At 41.8% G+C, this 18,674-nt stretch overlaps 2 protein-coding genes across 3 annotated transcripts; one reads left to right on the forward strand and one right to left on the reverse strand.

The window, feature by feature from the left end:
• Positions 1-4,387: 4,387 nt before the first annotated feature.
• On the forward strand, positions 4,388-6,540 carry aamdc (adipogenesis associated, Mth938 domain containing). Of its 2 annotated transcripts, XM_084018707.1 has the most exons (4): positions 4,388-4,782; positions 5,532-5,681; positions 5,792-5,887; positions 6,151-6,540. In XM_084018707.1, exons 2-4 carry the CDS (start codon positions 5,550-5,552, stop codon positions 6,289-6,291), a joined length of 369 nt encoding a protein of 122 aa, XP_083874833.1. In that variant the 5' UTR covers positions 4,388-4,782; positions 5,532-5,549; the 3' UTR covers positions 6,292-6,540. The 2 variants fall into 2 exon arrangements, with proteins under 2 accessions (XP_083874833.1, XP_083874834.1); XM_084018708.1 differs by lacking the exon at positions 4,388-4,782 and having other exon boundaries at positions 5,513-5,681.
• Positions 6,541-6,640: 100 nt separating this feature from the next.
• On the reverse strand, positions 6,641-18,269 carry ints4 (integrator complex subunit 4). The gene is made up of 24 exons (XM_084018704.1): positions 18,146-18,269; positions 17,241-17,435; positions 16,886-17,003; positions 16,573-16,679; positions 16,339-16,453; positions 15,470-15,555; positions 15,312-15,362; positions 14,997-15,085; positions 14,434-14,554; positions 13,529-13,600; positions 13,237-13,411; positions 12,641-12,846; positions 12,376-12,518; positions 11,640-11,755; positions 10,931-11,064; positions 10,267-10,421; positions 9,948-10,041; positions 9,720-9,800; positions 9,497-9,627; positions 9,351-9,410; positions 8,263-8,422; positions 8,012-8,155; positions 7,608-7,728; positions 6,641-7,075 (listed from the first exon to the last, which is right to left on the reverse strand). Exons 1-24 carry the CDS (start codon positions 18,197-18,199, stop codon positions 6,876-6,878), a joined length of 2,928 nt encoding a protein of 975 aa, XP_083874830.1. The 5' UTR covers positions 18,200-18,269; the 3' UTR covers positions 6,641-6,875.
• Between the last annotated feature and the right edge of the window lie 405 nt (positions 18,270-18,674).

The raw sequence follows: 18,674 nt of genomic DNA on the forward strand, positions 1-18,674 counted from the left end.
ATCCATATCAAAAGTCAACCCCAGATCGCTAGTTGTACCTATTTAACTCCAGCAAATGAGTCACAGCTCATCACTGAGTTAAACAATATATCCTACTGTAGCTTAAGTTGTTTGATCAGCATTTTAAATTCAGGGGACATATTAAAATCACACGTTTTCTCACATTACAACAACTTCCGGTTTCCTTGTTTCCTGCTAGTGGGGATCTGGCTTACTGCCACCTAGTGGTCTGATACGTGAACAACGCTGGTTGTTTAAGATGTATCTGTGGGCTTTACAGTTTGTCAGAAATTATGCAGAATGGAATATTTAAAATACAATATTTCCACTTTTGGGGAATGAGTTAGTTGAGTGTGATGCTGAAGAGTTCTCCTTTAACGACAGGAGGAATAGCGCAGCGTCGTCATCATCTCCTCTTATAGGAGATGATCTGCTGCCAGTTCAAGAATAGCTCCCAGTCCGCTCGTTTTCTGCGTTTGCAGCCGACTAATATTCATCTGCTGTAAGTTACACACTTCTGCGGCTTCAGCAAGTCATCAGTTAATATTAAGCCTTACTAATATTCGATGCTTGCAGAGCGACAGAGGTTTAGTAGTTATTGATCCAGCTGAATCAGAATCCATTTATGGACAAACGATTACATAAACGCACACGTTGTGTGGGCCATCAGCATGTTTATTATGCTGTTTCTACATGTTTCATAGCACCAATGAACGAGAGGGAGAGAGCACTGAAGCATAATTTCCAAGCTATGTTTTAGGTTTCAAACATCAGGCCCACTTAAATGAGCTTCCGTCTATTTGGAAAAATGACTTCAAGGCCCCATAAGGGCATCCTGGGGATTGTGGTCCCAGACATGACAGGTGTTTCATGATGACCCTGCAAAAGGTCACGAGCTGAAACACGTTTGTATTAATAAAGTTAGTGTTCTGCAGATTTTGACCTTTTCAGACTGAGAGACTGACAAGTCCGAGACCGCTGAGTGAAAATAAATATAATATAAATGCCTTTACCTTTTTACTAAACCCACCTCACGCCGTTTTAAATGCAATGAACCAGTAAGATTTCAGTTACTGCAGGAGGGCCTTTACAGGTGTTTTTAAGCTGTGTTGGAACACTGTAACCATTGCTAGACATAATTAACCTACACATACATCTGTACATAAGATTCCTGAGTACAGCAGGGCATGAGGGAACATCAACTTGCACAAAGAGATGGCTAGCACTACTCCACTGGGCACTTTGAGTAGCAGCCTGAATCCATCATTATATGCCACATGGCGTTTATGAATGCTTTTACTCTTGTATCTCCCCCACAGATGGGCAGTGTACATCGGGGTACAAAAAGCTTTAAAAAGGGCTACTTTCACATAGGATGAACACATGCCAAATCTTCTTATAAGCATATTGGCTTGTGCATACACAAGATACTGTCTATAAATGTCATGGTCATCAGACAGATCATCGGTTATGTAATGTCCTAAATATTTAGTCTCATTGCGTATGTTGAGGACCGTGCTATGTTCCATTTCCCCCTTACAACTACTGCTTTCAAAATAATGTCGGATTCATAGCAACATCACACGAGAGATTTCATCGTTTCTCTTCATTGTGTTTCTCTTCTATTATCATTTAACATGTAATCAGGGGAGAGCGCGAACGCAGTCCCCCACTACCACAAATTATGCAGTCGAGATTCCCACATTTGGGGAATTCGCAGAGTTACAGCTCAGCCGGAGTGCAATGACTAAGCCTCGCCCTGGGTGAACCACCTTCTTGATCATGGTATCTCCCCTGCCAGGTAAGTATGAGTTGTACACGTCCGAGACCGCGGACTGATTCACCGACAGACCCCGCTGTCTGACGGTGCCGACAATAGACACGCTACAAGATCGACCATTCGCGGGACCACCGGGGCTCCGAGGAGACACACGAGTATAACACAGAACTAACACGTCTGTAATAAACCCGACACCAAGTTCAAACGACTCGAAGAGTATTCACTTAAATCAAAAGTAGTTTGATCCAAATTTGAATTTCAGAGGGAAAATATAAAATAACTTGGGTTTTACCATTATACAACAACTTCCGGTTTCTTTGTGTACTGCTGACGCTTAGGACACACTGCCACCTAGTGGTTTGGAAGGTCAACAACGCTGTTGATATATATCACATATGTAGTAGTGAGAAAGAAGACATTTTCATGTCCATTTGAAAATGAGATGGAGAGATGGGGTTTGACATGAAAGGAAAGATGTTCAAAAAATGGAAATGTCCCATTTTTGTCCTTTTATTTTAAATAAAGGTTTCACAAATCAGAGACTGTGTTTTTATGAATCTTCAGGGTCTGTACATTAATCCAGTCCTGTTTTAGAGGTCTAGGTACAGTGGTTTTGGATCTGGACCTGGTCTACATGCTGGAAAAACAGTATAATGTGCCTTTATTACATTTTCACAAATAGAATAACGGTTTCACAAATCAGAGACTGTGTTTTTATGAATCTTCAGGGTCTGTACATTAATCCAGTCCAGATTTGAGAGGTCTAAGCACAGTGGTTTTTTTTTATCTGGACCTGGTCTAATGAGGTCTTGGTATAAAACAAAAACGGCGAAATGTCACCTTTAGCATTTTCACAAATACAATAAAAGTTTCACTGATACAATAGTAGGTGTCAGGCAAAGCTGATGTCTTACCTTAAATGTCTAAAAGTTTTCACATCAAGAAGTGTCACAAAAAACAGTCAGTCAGTGGACAAACAGTCGCACTGCACAATAAGTTAATTTCCCCTTAACTTTCCCCTTAAGTGCCGAATTGGAGGCTGGCGAATCGGAAGCCAAGACACATTTAAGTCCAGAAAAACACGTATACTAGTTACAGGTTAGTTTAGCAATTAGCTTGATTATGGTTGTACTAGAGATATTACTGTTGCACTTTCTTCCAACACATTTACTTATTGTAAGTTGCTTGGGATAAAAGTGTCTGCTAAATGCCCTAAATGTAAATGTGTGTATCTGTCTGTGTGACATTTGTTGACTGTGATGCTCTTCCGTAACTTATATTTGTTAACTGTGAACAATAACGTGAAGCACGTTTGGACACTACTTTGTTATTTTTGAACACCAGTAGGGGGCGCACCGGTCCTGGAGGTACTGTAAAACCAGGTCGATGCACCGAGCTATTCCATCTCCCTATTCCAAAAATCAATTCAATATATGGTCCCCGGGCGTGTCAGATATTAAACTAGTAAGAACTGAGTTTTCTTTCGAGATTTATTTATTGACACATTTTTCTTTCACACATTATTTCTCACGTCTTTAAGACATGTCATTTGTTTTTTAAAAAAAGGATCAGACATGTTAAAAGAAGGTGTTATAATTATAAAAGCCTGTGTGTGAATTAGTGTAAATGAGAGATCCGCATCCGATGTAGACCAGAATAATATATGTGATGGTACTTAGTGGTCTGATATTACATCCACATCATAGATGTATGATTTAAACGCCTCACATCGTCCTGCTGCAGGATATACTAGATGTACAATATGGTGCAATAGTAATAACTGTAGTCATAATAATAACCGTCATAATAACACAGATTATTCCATGTTAGACCGTGTTGATGCTGTTGCATTTCCGATCAGAATTTCTACTGTAACATTAACGTTCCGCCTATAGGAATACCACACGAGTTAAATGCATAGACGGATCACCTGTTAATTATCTTTAAACATGAAATCAGGGGAGAGCGCGAACGCAGTCCCCCACTACCACAAATTATGCAGTCGAGATTCCCACATTTGGGGAATTCGCAGAGTTACAGCTCAGCCGGAGTGCAATGGCTAAGCCTCGCCCTGGGTGAACCACCTTCTTGATCATGGTATCTCCCCTGCCAGGTAAGTATGAGTTGTACACGTCCGAGACCGCGGACTGATTCACCGACAGACCCCGCTGACTGACGGTGCCGACAATAGACTCATCGCCAAAACCACACACTAGAAGGGCTCTGAGGAGCTACAGCACCTTCATACAAAACAACATTTTTCAAAATGAGCCCGAAAAAGATGATTAACATTTAACTTTAGTAATAACTGTTTCATTTCCCGTCATGCAATGCGGTGGATCCATATCAAAAGTCAACCCCAGATCGCTAGTTGTACCTATTTAACTCCAGCAAATGAGTCACAGCTCATCACTGAGTTAAACAATACATCCTACTGTAGCTTGAGTTGTTTGATCAGCATTTTAAATTCAGGGGAAATATTAAAATCACACGTTTTCTCACATTACAACCACTTCCGGTTTCTTTGTTTCCTGCTAGTGGGGATCTGGCCTACTGCCATCTAGTGGTCTGATATGTGAACAACGCTGGTTGTTTAACATGTATCTGTGGTTACAGTTTGTCAGAAATTATGCAGAATGGAATATTTAAAATAAAATGTTTTCACTTTTGGGGAATGAGTTAGTTGAGTGACCAGAAGAAGTCAGACCCGCTAGTCTGATGGTGGGAGTGTGATGCAGAAGAGTTTTCCTTTAACTACAGGAGGAATAGCGCTGCGTCATTATCTCCTCTTATAGTTTAAGGAGAAGGAGTAAACAACTCTCTCGTTGTTTTTAAGACGCCGAGGTTTGTTTCTGCGACGACATATCTGGACTGAGAGTCTCGCGTTGTTTGGAGGGAACCAGTCTGCTGCCAGTTCAAGAATAGCTCCCAGTCTGCTCCAGACCCGCATAACTGGCGGTGGATCGTTTTCTGCGTTTGCAGCTGACTAATATTCATCTGCTGTAAGTTACACACTTCTTAGGCTTCAGCAAGTAGTCAGTAAATATTAAGCCTTACTAATCCTCGATGCTTGCAGAGCGACAGAGGCTTATTTATACGCTGCAAGTTATTGATCCAGCTGAATCAGAATCCATTTATGGACAAACGATTACATAAACGCACACAACATCACACCATCAGGTAAACCCAACTTAAAAGGGTTACTTTAAATTAATTTATGGTAAGAACTGTGATCTGTTGATATTGTGTTGTGTGGGCCATCAGCATGTTTATTATGCTGTTAATTTCCAAGCTATGTTTTAGGTTTCAAACATCAGGCCCACTTAAATGGCCTTCCGTTTATTTGGAAAAATGACTTCAAGGCCCCATAAGGTCATCCTGGGGATTGTGGTCCCAGACATGACAGGTGTTTCATGATGACCCTGCAAAAGGTCACGAGCTGAAACACGTTTGTATTAATAAAGTTAGTGTTCTGCAGGTTTTGACCTATTCAGACTGAGAGACTGACAAGATGTGGCTCCGGAGATAGAGCAGGTTGTTCATTAACCATAAGCATAAGTGGGTAATTGAGTTGGGAAATATAAATGCCTTTACCTTTTTACCAGACCGATCTCACGCCGTTTTAAATGCAGTTAACCAGTAAGATTGCACGAGGGCCTTTACAGGTGTTTTCATGCTTTGTTGGAACACTGTTACCATGAGGAAGGACCTGTACACACACACAGTCATCATTTACCTCGGTGTCTTCCAGTAGGCAGCCTCACATGACATGTCCTCTCCAGAGATCGCCTCTCTCTCCTGGGGCTTCATGAAGGTGAAGGGATGCTCCTCCGGCTACAAGGACTGTAAGGTCTGGCCTGGAGGCAGCCGGGCCTGGGACTGGAGAGAGACCGGGACCGACGTGAGTCGAGTCATAACACCCGCTAAATACATACTGGACTCAATGTTGATTGCGATGGAGTATAAACAGACAGATGCTTCAGGAACGTCTTCTTGCCTTTGCCACCGCAGCATCGCCCGGGAGTACAACCTGCTGACCTGGAAGAGGTGCTGAATAAGGGAATAGACTTGCTGGTCATCGGCAGAGGCATGAATGAAGCTCTGCAGGTAAAAAAAAGCTATTAAAACCATTAATCAGTTTTAGGATTCAGGCTGCCAATTATGGGTACTGGAGTCACAGAAGTCATTACCGATGTTCCTTCTAATATGGAAAACCTTGTAGATGAAAATGGAGGCTGCAGAGCCCAACACACAATCACTGTATTAACATGAGTAAAAATATGCATGTGTGTCTTGTCATTGTGGTCTGTCAAACACATGGGACATGAATAAAAATGTGTCTTTGTGTGACTCTGTTTGTGCTACCAAAGGTTCCCTCCAACACGCTGGACTTTGTGAAGCAGAAAGGTGTCGACGTCAGAGTCTTGCAGACGGAGAAGGCTGTTGCTGAGTACAACAAACTGGCTGGGCAGGGTGCCAACGTGGGGGGAGTCTTCCATTCCACCTGTTGATGATTCAACCTTTGCCTTCCTGCGCCCACTGAGATGACCTGCACAACTTTCTGGCCTTGTATTAAAAAGCTGCCTAGCTTTTCAATTCTCAGCATAACTATATATAAAAAATGTTCGTGTCCAATTTGTTGTTATTCAAACGTTACTTTCTGATCAACATGAAGATGCGATACAAGTACATGTTACTTTAGAGGCTAATTTTGTGGAAATTAAAAGTACAATGTCCACTTTTCAGACTTATAAGACAGGTCATATGGGTGGTGTTGTTGCGAAAAGCATATGAATGTGTATATCATTACATCAATTTCTGTTTGTTTGCTACACAAAATAAAGATACTAAATTAATCACTTTCATCACATGGATTTGTTTTTATCGGACACAATTGTGAAATACAAAAATATTACCTATACAAATGACACACCACGAATAAAACGCGTACTTCCTACTACATAGATCATTTTTATGCTAGCTAAAACAGCTTTGAATGTAATGCCAAGCAGCTAGCATCCTTCTTCAAAATCAAGCAAGGGAAACTTTTGCATGTGAAAACTGAAAAGGGTTAATGTCTTTTGTTTGAGTCTGGTTAGCGTCGGGCAGGTTTGGGCATAATGTAGACTTTGACGGGCTTGCTAAACGGAATGGTTCCCTCCACGGCGGCCTCTGGCGACGGGAGGCTGTCAATGCTGTCGCTCCATCCCAGCTTGGAAGCTGAGGATGGCGAGGAGAGGGAGGTTGACGAAGAGCTGTAGGCCAGCAGGAGGCGCACCTCGATCTGAGAGGGCTCTGAGGGAGAGGAAGACAAAACAGTCAATAAAGGAATCAAAGTAAAACTGAATGCACTGATAGAAGAGAAAGTATAACATTTGGGGGGGGGCATCTCTCCCTGACAGATTTGTTAAATCTAGATACACAAGTTAACAATGGCGTTAACTTTAAACATGTATGTGATTGGGGGATGGACAAAGACACAGAAGCTGCAGGAACAGAGAGAATGAGTTGGATATATTGGAGCTCATGCAATCAAACATTTTCATATACACTCCTAACTTAAGATAACTGTATAAATGACCAGCATAAACAGAATGAAAGCCACCTGTGCATAAATGAGCATGCTTTCACGATAATTGTTAACGCGTCCTGATCCATACGCCCTACATTGGAGTCCTACGTTCGGAGTCCATAAAGGAAATTTGTATCATTTGTACGTTTGATGTGTATCGCTTAATCTCTCCCCTATTAAAACAAGACGTAGAACATGGATGGGAACATTTCAAACTGTCACTGAAACAGAAACAGCAGATGCGATGATCCTGACCTGTCCACGCGGTGTGTGAGAGGTAAACCTGTGTGATGAGTCTGTGCCTGTCAGGTCCAGGCTTTCTGAAGTCTCCAGGTTTCGGATGGATCACATGACTCTGGCCGTCTGGATACAGAACCTGCAGAGACGGGAGGCGTGTATGACGCACAGTTGAAGATAATTAGGCCAGTTTTCATATCCACAGCGAATGAGTGAGCAGCTAAAAAGGACATGTGGCTGTTAAGTAAAGGGCAGTCTCGTCATTAACTTTGCTGGACCACAGTTCAGGGTTTCCCACACACAGCTTTAACAAAGCTTAAATCTCTCCGGGGCCAAAGTAACAGTAAGCAGAATAACAAACATCCACACAAAAGGTCAAGTGCGAACCTGAGGTTAGTTATTTAGCTGTACACCAAACTGACCTGTACTTTCACAGTGTTCTGGGGATCATGGACGTGCTCCAGCGTTGCATCAATGCCTAGCGCCACCACCAGGCCGGTGGTGAATCTCAGCGGGTTGTCAGACTCCCCTGTGGGCTCTATAATGGTGGCTGTAGCCCGGTGGATCTGTAACCCAGCAAGGAAATGTTGATGACAACGACAAAGAAACTCACTGCTGTTGACTAGAAAGAGATAATTCAACAGATTCATGTGTAGAAATTCCTTCAGTGTACCTGTTCAGGCAGTCTGAGCTGCAGCAGGCCGCTCTGTCTCAGCGTTGTCTGGAGGATCTTCACCATCTCCACTGGTTTACAGGACGACAGCCGGGGCATCAGCTCCAAAAGTTTATCCACAAAACTGTCCTGCAGGTGGGGGAGCTCTGCTAGAAACAGCCTGGGGGATGCAGAGAATATGAATAAAGACACAGTGAGAGTGTTTTAGGAGTGAGAAAAACTCCTAAAACACGATATCTGCTCAAACTCTTTAATGTTTTTAAACCAAGCCTTAGAACTCTTCGCCACTGCCATTCATTGAATTACATTAGAGAATTAAAGAACTGGCTGTTTTGAGCTCAAGCAGTTTGAAACACAGACGGACACAAACATTGTGTTATATTCATTTGATTGATATACTCTGCTTGCATTAAAACATTATAATCATGCATTAAAGGGACACAAGTATTAGTTTATTACAATAGAAGTGTTTGCTTGCATTAAAAAGGTACACTCCTTTGTGAGTGAAGAACTACTGAGCGTGGGAAACAACAATGGGGGGACGGCAACAGTGGGAAACAATCTCAGTTCCCAGCAATATGTCATAAGGGCATGATGACCACAGGTCACTAGAGATACCAGTATTGGAAATTCCTCCGATACTGCTGAAGATGCTGGCATTGGTATTGGCGAGTACTGGAGCCCAGGCTCCGATCCGATACCACGTAATTGATTTGAAATAGGAATTTATTTACTGGTTAGCTCCGTCAGCTTTGACACAGTTCTTCTACGCCGCTCTTAAAACAGTTGCGCTGCTGTTTTAGAGGGGCGAAGAAGAATTGGTCACCTGACACCTGTTAAAAGGAGCTGATGTTAGCGCATCATGTTGACGGTTTTGCAGTACTTCACAGTGGATGTTCCCACCAGTAAGACGGCGACATGCAACATTATGCAAAGACTCAATTTCTCAATTGTTCAGACTTTGTGAACTGACACACTTTGTGAACTGAGCTCTGTAAGTTGTGCGATTTTGCGGTTTCTTAATTAAAGCTGATTTAGCCGTTCCTATCACTTCATTTTGAACATACACGACAACATATAGATCTTACCTCTGAAACGACTCAATGTCCTGCAAAAACTTCTCACAGCTGCTGATGAGAGGATCCAACCTGAGGAGAAAAAAATAAACACGTGGATACAAATGTGGTCCAGATGAAGTCTTAAATAAATACAGTGAATGTGTGTGTGTACTGACCCTTGCCTGGTGCGAGCTGTCAGGACAAGCTGCAGAGCTTTGGCCTGGAGGCGCACGTGATGTATCGTAGCTACCTGTCTGCTTTCCAAACCGCTGTACAGAAACTCTAGCTTGTAGGTTTCCTCTAAGATCTACAAACACAACCACAGACAAATTATCTCACAGGTGTGGTAACACAGGCGCGTGTGTGTGTGTGTGTGTGTGTGTGTGTGTGTGTGCTGACCTGTTGAGCTGCTGCTGTGGCCGTGACGTTTTGTTTGAGGCAGAGAGGGACAGCCATGTTCCACAACTTCTCCTTCAGAGCCTGAGGAAACGAGGTAAAGGTAAGTTTACTTTGAAACCACCAATCTGTTTCCTTAAAAGTGCTCATGTTATTTTTAACATAAGCCTTTTCAAACAAATATTAGTCAAAGTGTAATAGATGGAATCACACAAACACACACATGTGTACCTTCATGAGCAGCAGTTGGCAGCGCAGGTATGTAGCACAGAAATCAGCAGCTCCAGCGAGCTCCGTCTGCAGCTCGCCGAGCCGCTGCAGGTCTCTGACAGACGGACAGGAGGGGGAAAATACCATTTAAACAACAAGGGGAAATACCACCAAACATTATAGCACGTAATGTTATTGTGTTATTCACAATGTGTTGGATGAACAAACAAACAAAATACAAATCTGGAGCTGCTACAGAAAAAACATACAAAGAAGATGAATGAATTTCAGTAGGGCTTTCTCTGTGCTTGCCTATGTCACATTATATGTGTGTGCTTACCGTACGGTGAGGTTCAGCAGGTCCTGGGCTCCTGGAGCTTCCAGGTTCTGAATAGTGCTGACCCTGTTCAGACTCTGTTGTAGGAAGAGCTGAGCTGATTCTACAGAACCCGAACCACAACGCGAGTCCACCAAGTCCAGACCGTTGCCTGGCAACTAAAAGACAGGACAACAGTTACAGCAGACACCGAGAATGTTACGTTGATTGACGGTCATGAAAATGGTGTGTGTGTGTGTGTGTGTGTGTGTGTGACCAAGAATACAAAATATACTATTCAGACAAAAGAGTCCCGTTTCCTCTGCAGAAACTGGGATGTGTCTCGTCACAAGCTGTGAATGGCTCAACTAATCTATTATCAAATGAGTTGCTGTTTGTTATATATGACCGTCGGTTTAAAGTGTCACCTTGTATTTTAGAAAACTGTGATTAGTATTCTTTACTATTTTCAGATTTTATGGAACAAACGAATAATCAATTCATCAGCAAAAATAATAAACAGCAGAAGAATTGTTAACTGTAGCCAGAAAATGCATTAAATGACCAGATTTAGCCCGTGATGTTGGAACCTTCTGTTGCTGTTATGCTGAAACAGAATGTGATGGATCCATGTTGACATGGACGCTGCAGCAGGAGGATTCTGAAAGCTAGTATTTTCAGTTCTCACTCTTAGTGGCGGGACAAGGTGTGACAGACTGTCTCTCAGGTAGGCGTAGTGTCTGAAGGTGTGGTCGGAGAACAACGGTGGCATGGTGGGACACGACTTTGCAGCGTTGAACACCAACACCAGCACTGCAATGTCTGAGATCAAGAACCAGAGTCAAGAAGAAAAAGTTCACAGGCCTCAAAGGGAATGATCCATTTTCTACAGAAAACATTATTTAGTTTTGTTTTCTGCACATTAAGATTTCCTGGCAGATTTCCTGACAGACAAAAGTCACATGTCACTAGAATGACAGTTTATCTTTTTCCATTCTCTTGGTGATAAAATAGAGAGATAAAATTATCTCAATAACAGGGTTTAAAGTTTGTCTCATCTTCTCCATGTGACTATCCTGAATTCCTTTTCCCCACTCTGACATCTTTCTCTCACTAAATCCTACAAAATTTAAAGAAGGGGTCAAGAAAAACATTTGCTTAATGGCAATATTTTTTTTCTCCCAAAATAGAGCCCCTCATTAACTGCAGTTTTAAACAAAACATGTGGTATTAGGAAAGGCTGCACATGGAAACAACAATAGAAGATTTGTGAGTTAACTAGGCAGCTAATGTGGAGTGGTCACTTATAGATCAGCTTGCTGCAGAACGAGGTTGATCTGGCTGGTTTGTGGAAACTTCTAAACGTGTTTTGAAATGTTCAGGTGTGAGAAGGATACAGGCTGGATCATCCATGTCGGGCTCTGGTGTGTCGAAGTATGGGTGTGTGCTGAGCAGTTCAGGAACCAACGGCAACACCAGCGTTGGGTGACGGGAACCAAGGAACTTCAGACACCTGAGGAAAAATAAAAAATAAAACATTTAAAAACACAATCCGCCATCAGGTCATCATTCGATTTTCACTAACCAATCACGAGAGACCAATATATCTGCCCTGAATCTATCTTTCTATCTATCTAGTAATTTTAGGTCAACAGGTGATGTGTTGCCATGACAACATAATTTCTGCTGGTGTGAGAGTGAAGCGGAACGTGATAAAAGATAAAGTCAAAAAACAGAGCAAGCTATGTTGTGTTGTTGGGATAATTATCTCATATACACTGCTCAAAAAATGAAGGAAACATTTAAATCACAAATCAGATCTTGATGAACGAATTATTCATAAAAAAACATCACTGTTCAACCCATTCATGGCTGGTTTCAAAGTCACACTGAAAGACGCCTCTGTGATGTCACACCTCGGAGCCACAGCCGCAGTGGATCCTGGTGTATTTAGGCTTCTTCAAATGATATAACCTCATATAAAGTTTGTTGTTGTGAAATGACTGAAAATTTAAATTTGTGCTGCTAATGCCCACCCCTAATCAACTTGTTTTTGTGATTTATTTACAGTGCCATATCTTCCCATAAAGTGAAGCCAAAGATTCACACCCCTAATAAGAATAATACACTTACTTCCACACAGAGTTGCGGTCGGAGGGATACTTGCTGAGGTTCTTCAGCAGCTCCAGCAGAGCCAGCTGGATGCACTCTTTAGTGGAGACGTTGGTGTAACAAATTAATTCATGGAGAGCTTCTCTGATGTCACGAGACGAGTCCTGTAGACCAACAGTGACATCATCAATGTGTGTACAACAGGCTTGAATAACGAGTGCTGTGTAAGAGACAACACCTAGTTCAACACGTAGAGATGGATTGTTTGACCGGTGTGTGGGTTTACCTCCAACACAGCCAGCACAGTGTCCAGCTGGTCCTCTCGGAGTGTTATATTGGTAGAGATTTCTCTCAGCACGTGGATGGACTGCAGCCTCACTTCCTCAATCTCGTCATTGAACATGTCAACCAGGAAGTCCAGGCACTTTTCGGCGAAGCTGGGCGATGACCGAGCCAGCTGGCACAATGCCTCCACCGCTGCAATACGGACCTCTGAAGTAATATTAAAGGGCATAGAAAAGCATTAAATATGTAAAGCAGCACAGTAAAAACAACTAAACTAATAATGAGTAGAAGGCTGATACTAAAACGTGGAACGAATCATGACAACATACCATGTGATTAAAAACACGTTTTGGATGTAACAGATTCACTGGGAATATTCACTCGATACGACAACAAAAATAAGTAATATGGTCTCAGATAAATCCATCTTGTGCTACTTATCTGACTATAAAACAACCCATCACTACTATATATCAAAACACATCATCAGCACATCCTTGGGGCAGAGTGGGCTAAACATGTATCCCATGGGCTTTGTTTAAATCTGGGTTGAAATTCTTTGCTGACAAACACAGACAGGCACCATGTTTCCCGTACCGAACATCTCATCCTCCAGGCCGTGAACGAAGGCTCCGCACGCCCCCGAGGCGATGAGGTAGACAGTGTTTCTGTCCAGCTTCTCCTTGGGGGCGTCGTCGGCCCACTTCCTGCCAGAGGAGAACTCTCCAGAAGTAAAGAGCTCCTTGGCCCGTTCATGGGCTGTACGCTTCCTCTGGACACAGAAAAAGGAAAGTGAGTGGAGGTGTGCGGATTAACATTATTCAAATTTCTTATTTTGCTCACAGATTATCAATTAATCATATCTTGTGAACAAACCGCCATTACTCACCCTAAGATCTGACATGAGCTTCTTATCCAAAGTTTGCTCCAGAAAGTGAGGACTGACCTGCAGCATTGAACCCTGATACACAAGAAAAGATTTAACAAGTTTCACTTCTGAATGTTGCATTTATGTCTCAATCAAAAATCCATTTCCAGCATAAAAGAACATAACATGACTGGCTTGATCAGTTAAAGTGATGTTTTTCCCCATTCAGTAATACGTTTAATGATATGAAGCAAGAAGAATGTCGTCAGTTCTCTCATGTGCTGCAGCAGCGATGGATTAAAGCATTCATTTAGCTGTTGAAGCCTTCATTAATGTGAGAGTGAGGGATCCTCGACCCTCCGCTCACAATGAATGCCCGAAGACATTTCATCGTTTGTTAGAGATTCTGCTGTCTGTTTTATAATGTCCAGCAGTGCACAAGCATACAATAGCAACATGCTAAGTAAGGACTGGATATGCATTGGGTTGACAAGGAAGTAAAATACAATGAACACACCACGATGGGAAAAACATCTTATAACTGATCTGACATCGCATCAATAAATGGTTCATTTGTAGTTTGTTAAACAAATGTATTTTTCTAAGAACAAAATTGATTGAACATTAATTTCACACTTGAAATGTTACGGTGTCCGACCTAGTCAGATTCCTGTCAAATATCAGAACGTAACATTATTTTTTTTATGCCATCAAGCTATGGATGTGCTCACAGTTGGAGTCAGACGACCTCGATACCATAGCACCATTCCCTGATCACGACTGCCCTGACTACTGACTACAAATCATTTCACCAGGGCAAGATTTTCACACCCATCTCCGAGATGATATTCCTTCACAACAGTACAGGACGTGGAGACACATCATCCATCTACATACAGTATACAGTATATGGCCTGATCCCTCACCAGTGTTTTGGCAGCCTGCACCCGGACCATCCAGGAGCCATCGCTGACCATGTGACTTATCTTCCCAAATGCATCATCAACAAGTCTGATCTCCTCATTGGACGATGGGATGGGAACGATGCTGATTGGACAGAGAGAACAGGGAACTACGAGTCAGACAAGGCCGCTACACACTGGTGCAACCAATGAGTCAGAAATTTAAAAACGTAAATACAGAAAAAAAGTTTTTAATCGTTGTTGTTGTTGTTGTTGTTGGCTTCAGTGCTCAAATAACTATCTAACCAAATCAAGAGATCAGCAATCAACAATACCATCAAGACAATAAACTGCAGCATCATGGTAAATAGAATGTAATGTTACTCAAAGAAGCTTACAATTTCCTTTTTTTTCTTTCACTATACTTTTTTGAGTTTTTGCTTTTAAAGTCAAGAGCACTTGAGCAAAGACACTTATATATAAGTGGTCCCTAACACTGTAAAGCTTGTAATATCATTGATCCAGAGTGGAGCTACTTCTACAGCTGTCCTGACAGTCGGGCCCTCGGAATATCATTGTCTTCTCACCTTTCTGGGTACAGCTGGCTAAGCACCCAAACCATCTGCACCGCTGCAGAGCGGACCTGCTCATAATCATCTGACAGCAACCTGCAGGCCTGCAAACAAACATACACGTGTTACACATTTACAGCCACAACATCATCAAAAGTACTCTCAACCCCTTAACACCACTCACACATTCTCCCACAAAGATATCTGTCTAGCAATAGTACAACACCCACCACAAAACTCTACACAAAATATCTGCTTAGAGGGAGGTCTGTCTACTCCAAGGTTTCCATTGTGTTGTTAAGTTTCAGTAAAGATGAAGAGTGACGTTACCTGATCGTATATAAACTCATGAATCTTCATTCCTCTCTCATGCAGCTGCAACTGGAAATCAAAGAGACTGAATGAGCTGACATATAAAAATGATAACCATTGAAATTAGTGTGGTTCTGGTTACGTTATAGTAAGTGCCGGTGTTGGCAGTGTCTTACCATGGCTTTAATGGCTGCAGTCCGGACTCTCGGGTCCTGGTCTCCAAAGTAGTCGCTGATGATACTCTGGACATCCCTCACGCCTCCTGGAGCACCAAGTACAGCAAAATGACAAGACACAACAGAACCATTATAATACATCAAGTCACTCAGAGCACAATCATGACACAATCAAGAGGGGACACCAAAAAATTGTGTGTGAGTGGTAATCTGAGTTTGGACTGAAATGGCAAAAAGTCTTGTAAATTTCCATAAATCTTACATTTCCAATCAACTCTACTACAAAAATAAACATTAAGAGTGAAAGAAAAAATGAACACATGTTCTGGAAGTTTTTACTGTCTGATATTCCATGCATACCGGCCACTTTAATTCTTTCCACCATGTGTATGTTAGTAGATCAAAGTGATTATAAAGCCCCGATTTTTACAATCATTACACCAGCATACATCGTTTCTCTACAAGGAAAAGTGTTTGCCTCAAGGTGATTTGTAAGATTTCCCCTCTGGGAATCAAAGGCTTTTCTTATCTCATCCTCTCTAATGGAGATGGCCCCGAAAGCAAAAATCCCATGATTGAACACTGGTTATGTACATATTCTCACAATAGAAATTGGTGGGAGTAACCGATCATTAAAGGCAAAGTCAATAAATACAATGAAAACCCAAACTGTTACATGTTCTTATATACTCCAATTTAAGCTAGGACTGGGTCACTCAGTTGTTACAGATTTAATTATGACAATAATTGATGAGCGAGCGAGCAAGCACACACGCACGCACTCACTATTTGTGAATAAGGTTTATTGCACCTTGAACTAAGGAAAGTTACAGTTCAGTCATCCAAATATTCCGAGCGATGGCACAAACCTAATGATGTGCCCAGGCCCTCGTTGTCTTTGGTCAGTGGAGTGTCCACCATGCCAAGACACCCGAGGAGCTTCAGACATTTGTTCCTCACCCCGAAATACGTATCAGAGAGGTGCTGAGAGGGGAAAGAGAAAAAACACAGAAGAGATTTGTTGATTTGTGCAGAAGGTCTCCTTGAGTCTGTAAATCCATACAGAACACTGAATGGTGAGAACTGTGTACTAAATATGTCACCTTGCAGGCCATCTCTATGAGCCTCTGTCTGACTGTAGGATTCTCTGGTAGTTGTGTACCAATGACCAGCAGAGTGTCCAGAAGCTGGGCAAGAACCTGATGGGACTCTGCAGACACAGAGAGAAACAGAGAGGGAGAGCATTTTTTTTCTATTTAAATTAAAATTAAAATTATGGAAAAATATGTTTAATATCTTTAATTAGAAATCTAAAAAGGACAACGTTTTAAATCTTTTCAGGCACACTTTTCATAAATCCTGCCATAAATCCTGCCTAGAATCACTGAGGATCTAATGTATGTGGATGCATCTTACTCTCATTGTTGAGTGTGTTAATAGTGTCGTCAACGATGCAGTCAGGGCTGAAGCCCTGTGTTTTGGACAGCAGACCCAGCAGCGAGGCGATCTTCAACCTGACAGAGTTATCCGTCTCCTGGGAGAAGAAACCAGCAGAAGTAGCATCAGATGGGTTTTGTCTGTGCAACTCATCTTCAACTGAACCAAGTGAACATAAGATGCAGTGAATTATGCGTACAGCTACAGACTGTTTTGTTGGAGAGTAGAAGAGCTATTGTATTACTACTTTGCAGAGGTTATCTTTATATTTATAAAGCTTTCAATAAGTGATGGATTATTCATGCATGCCTGGTTTTGACCCAGAGCCCTTTACCTTGTAGTAGTGCTCCAACAGGATCCTGATCACACCCTCCACGCTCTCCACCTCCACAGGCTTGCGTGCAAAATGCAGCAGGTACTGCAGGGCATCGGTGGAGTTGGTGGCCTTACAGAGGTCGATGTGCAGAGCTGCCGACTTACTGGGTTTTGATAGACGCAGCTTCTTAGCCGGGGCTTCTTCATGGGGAATCTAGCAGCATAAAACAAAATTATTTCTAATCTCTCCTCATGGTGTGTAATCTGTTCAGTCTTCAACAGTGATACTCTAGTCTTAGCTTGTTTTTAATGCAAGAGTACGTTCACAGTGTTGTATTAATACGGTACTTACTTACTAGGTTACCTAGTCTAGGTACATTCACTTCATTTTCCACCACTGAATCAGAAAACAACACCCGGCTCTCACTTTTATAGGCTTATAAGTGTGAAATGCGTCTGTCATTAGAGACTGACTAACTTGCATTGAAGTTATAAGCCACATACATTGTTTTTTTGACTAGTGTAATATATAAGTGACTAGTGTTCAACGTGAAAGTGAGCAAACAACTGATTAATGTTCAAACTTGAGGTTATTAGCTCACTGGAGTTGAGGCTAATTTAGTCACATGAGCGACGTTCACCTAATGTTATCCCAACTGAGACGTAGAACTGTCAACACATAATTATTAATCTCACATATAATATAATAACATATATTCAGTGTGTGTAATTATCACAGACGACCTGCGTTGCGTTGTTGCTATGAGCGGCAGGCGGTTGTTGGGTTAACGTTAGTTAGCCATTTAGCATTAGCTAACAGAGTAGTTAGCTTTCAAGCTAACAACCGTCAACATTCACGAAGGTGAATGCTGACGGTTGTTATGAGTTCACAGTGAGCTACGATAAACGGATTCATGCGCTCACCTGTACTGTTTTGGAAAATTCCTCATAAACTCGCTTTTTCAGGTGTGCTGCCATGTTTAGGTAACGATGGTTAGCCAAGTTGTGTATTCAGGAACATGCATTTGTCCCTTTACACTTTCCGTAGCTATGGTAAGTAAAGCTAAACGCGTTTGATAAATTACGCATGCTGAAACCAAGCAGAAGCAGCTGTAATATAATAGGTGTGATCTATCGTTGACTATAAAGCGGTATTTAGGAAAGGTTACATGTATCCTCTTTCTGCATAAAATAAAGACTGTACTTATTGTACAGTGAATTGCTCTATTTAGTTATTTGCGGCAAATATACACAGGGTGACTGCAGCAATAATAACCCTTTCAATGTACAAATGGGCATTTCAGCATTGTTTTATTCACGATCGATAAATATAATAAAATAAATAAATATGAACCTATCCTTTGAATACAGATATATAGCCCTCATGTGAATCACAGTCCATTTTTATATTTGCATGTATCTACATACATGAGTTTCATAAGCCTGTGTGTAA

The sequence above is a fragment of the Eutrigla gurnardus genome (genome assembly GCF_963514095.1).
Source record: "Eutrigla gurnardus genome assembly, chromosome: 10".
NCBI lineage: Eukaryota > Metazoa > Chordata > Actinopteri > Perciformes > Triglidae > Eutrigla > Eutrigla gurnardus.

Coding starts and splice junctions, on each gene's coding strand:
- aamdc (XM_084018707.1), top strand. CDS start 5,550: ATGTCCTCTCCAGAGATCGCCTCTCTCTCCTGGGGCTTCATGAAGGTG. Junction 5,682..5,791: donor GGAGAGAGACCGGGACCGAC/GTGAGTCGAGTC, acceptor TTGCCACCGCAG/CATCGCCCGGGAGTACAACC. Junction 5,888..6,150: donor GCATGAATGAAGCTCTGCAG/GTAAAAAAAAGC, acceptor GTGCTACCAAAG/GTTCCCTCCAACACGCTGGA.
- ints4 (XM_084018704.1), bottom strand. CDS start 18,199: ATGGCAGCACACCTGAAAAAGCGAGTTTATGAGGAATTTTCCAAAACA. Junction 15,363..15,469: donor CTGCAGCCATTAAAGCCATG/GTAAGACACTGC, acceptor TTTGATTTCCAG/TTGCAGCTGCATGAGAGAGG. Junction 10,422..10,930: donor ACCTTGTCCCGCCACTAAGA/GTGAGAACTGAA, acceptor CCTGTCTTTTAG/TTGCCAGGCAACGGTCTGGA.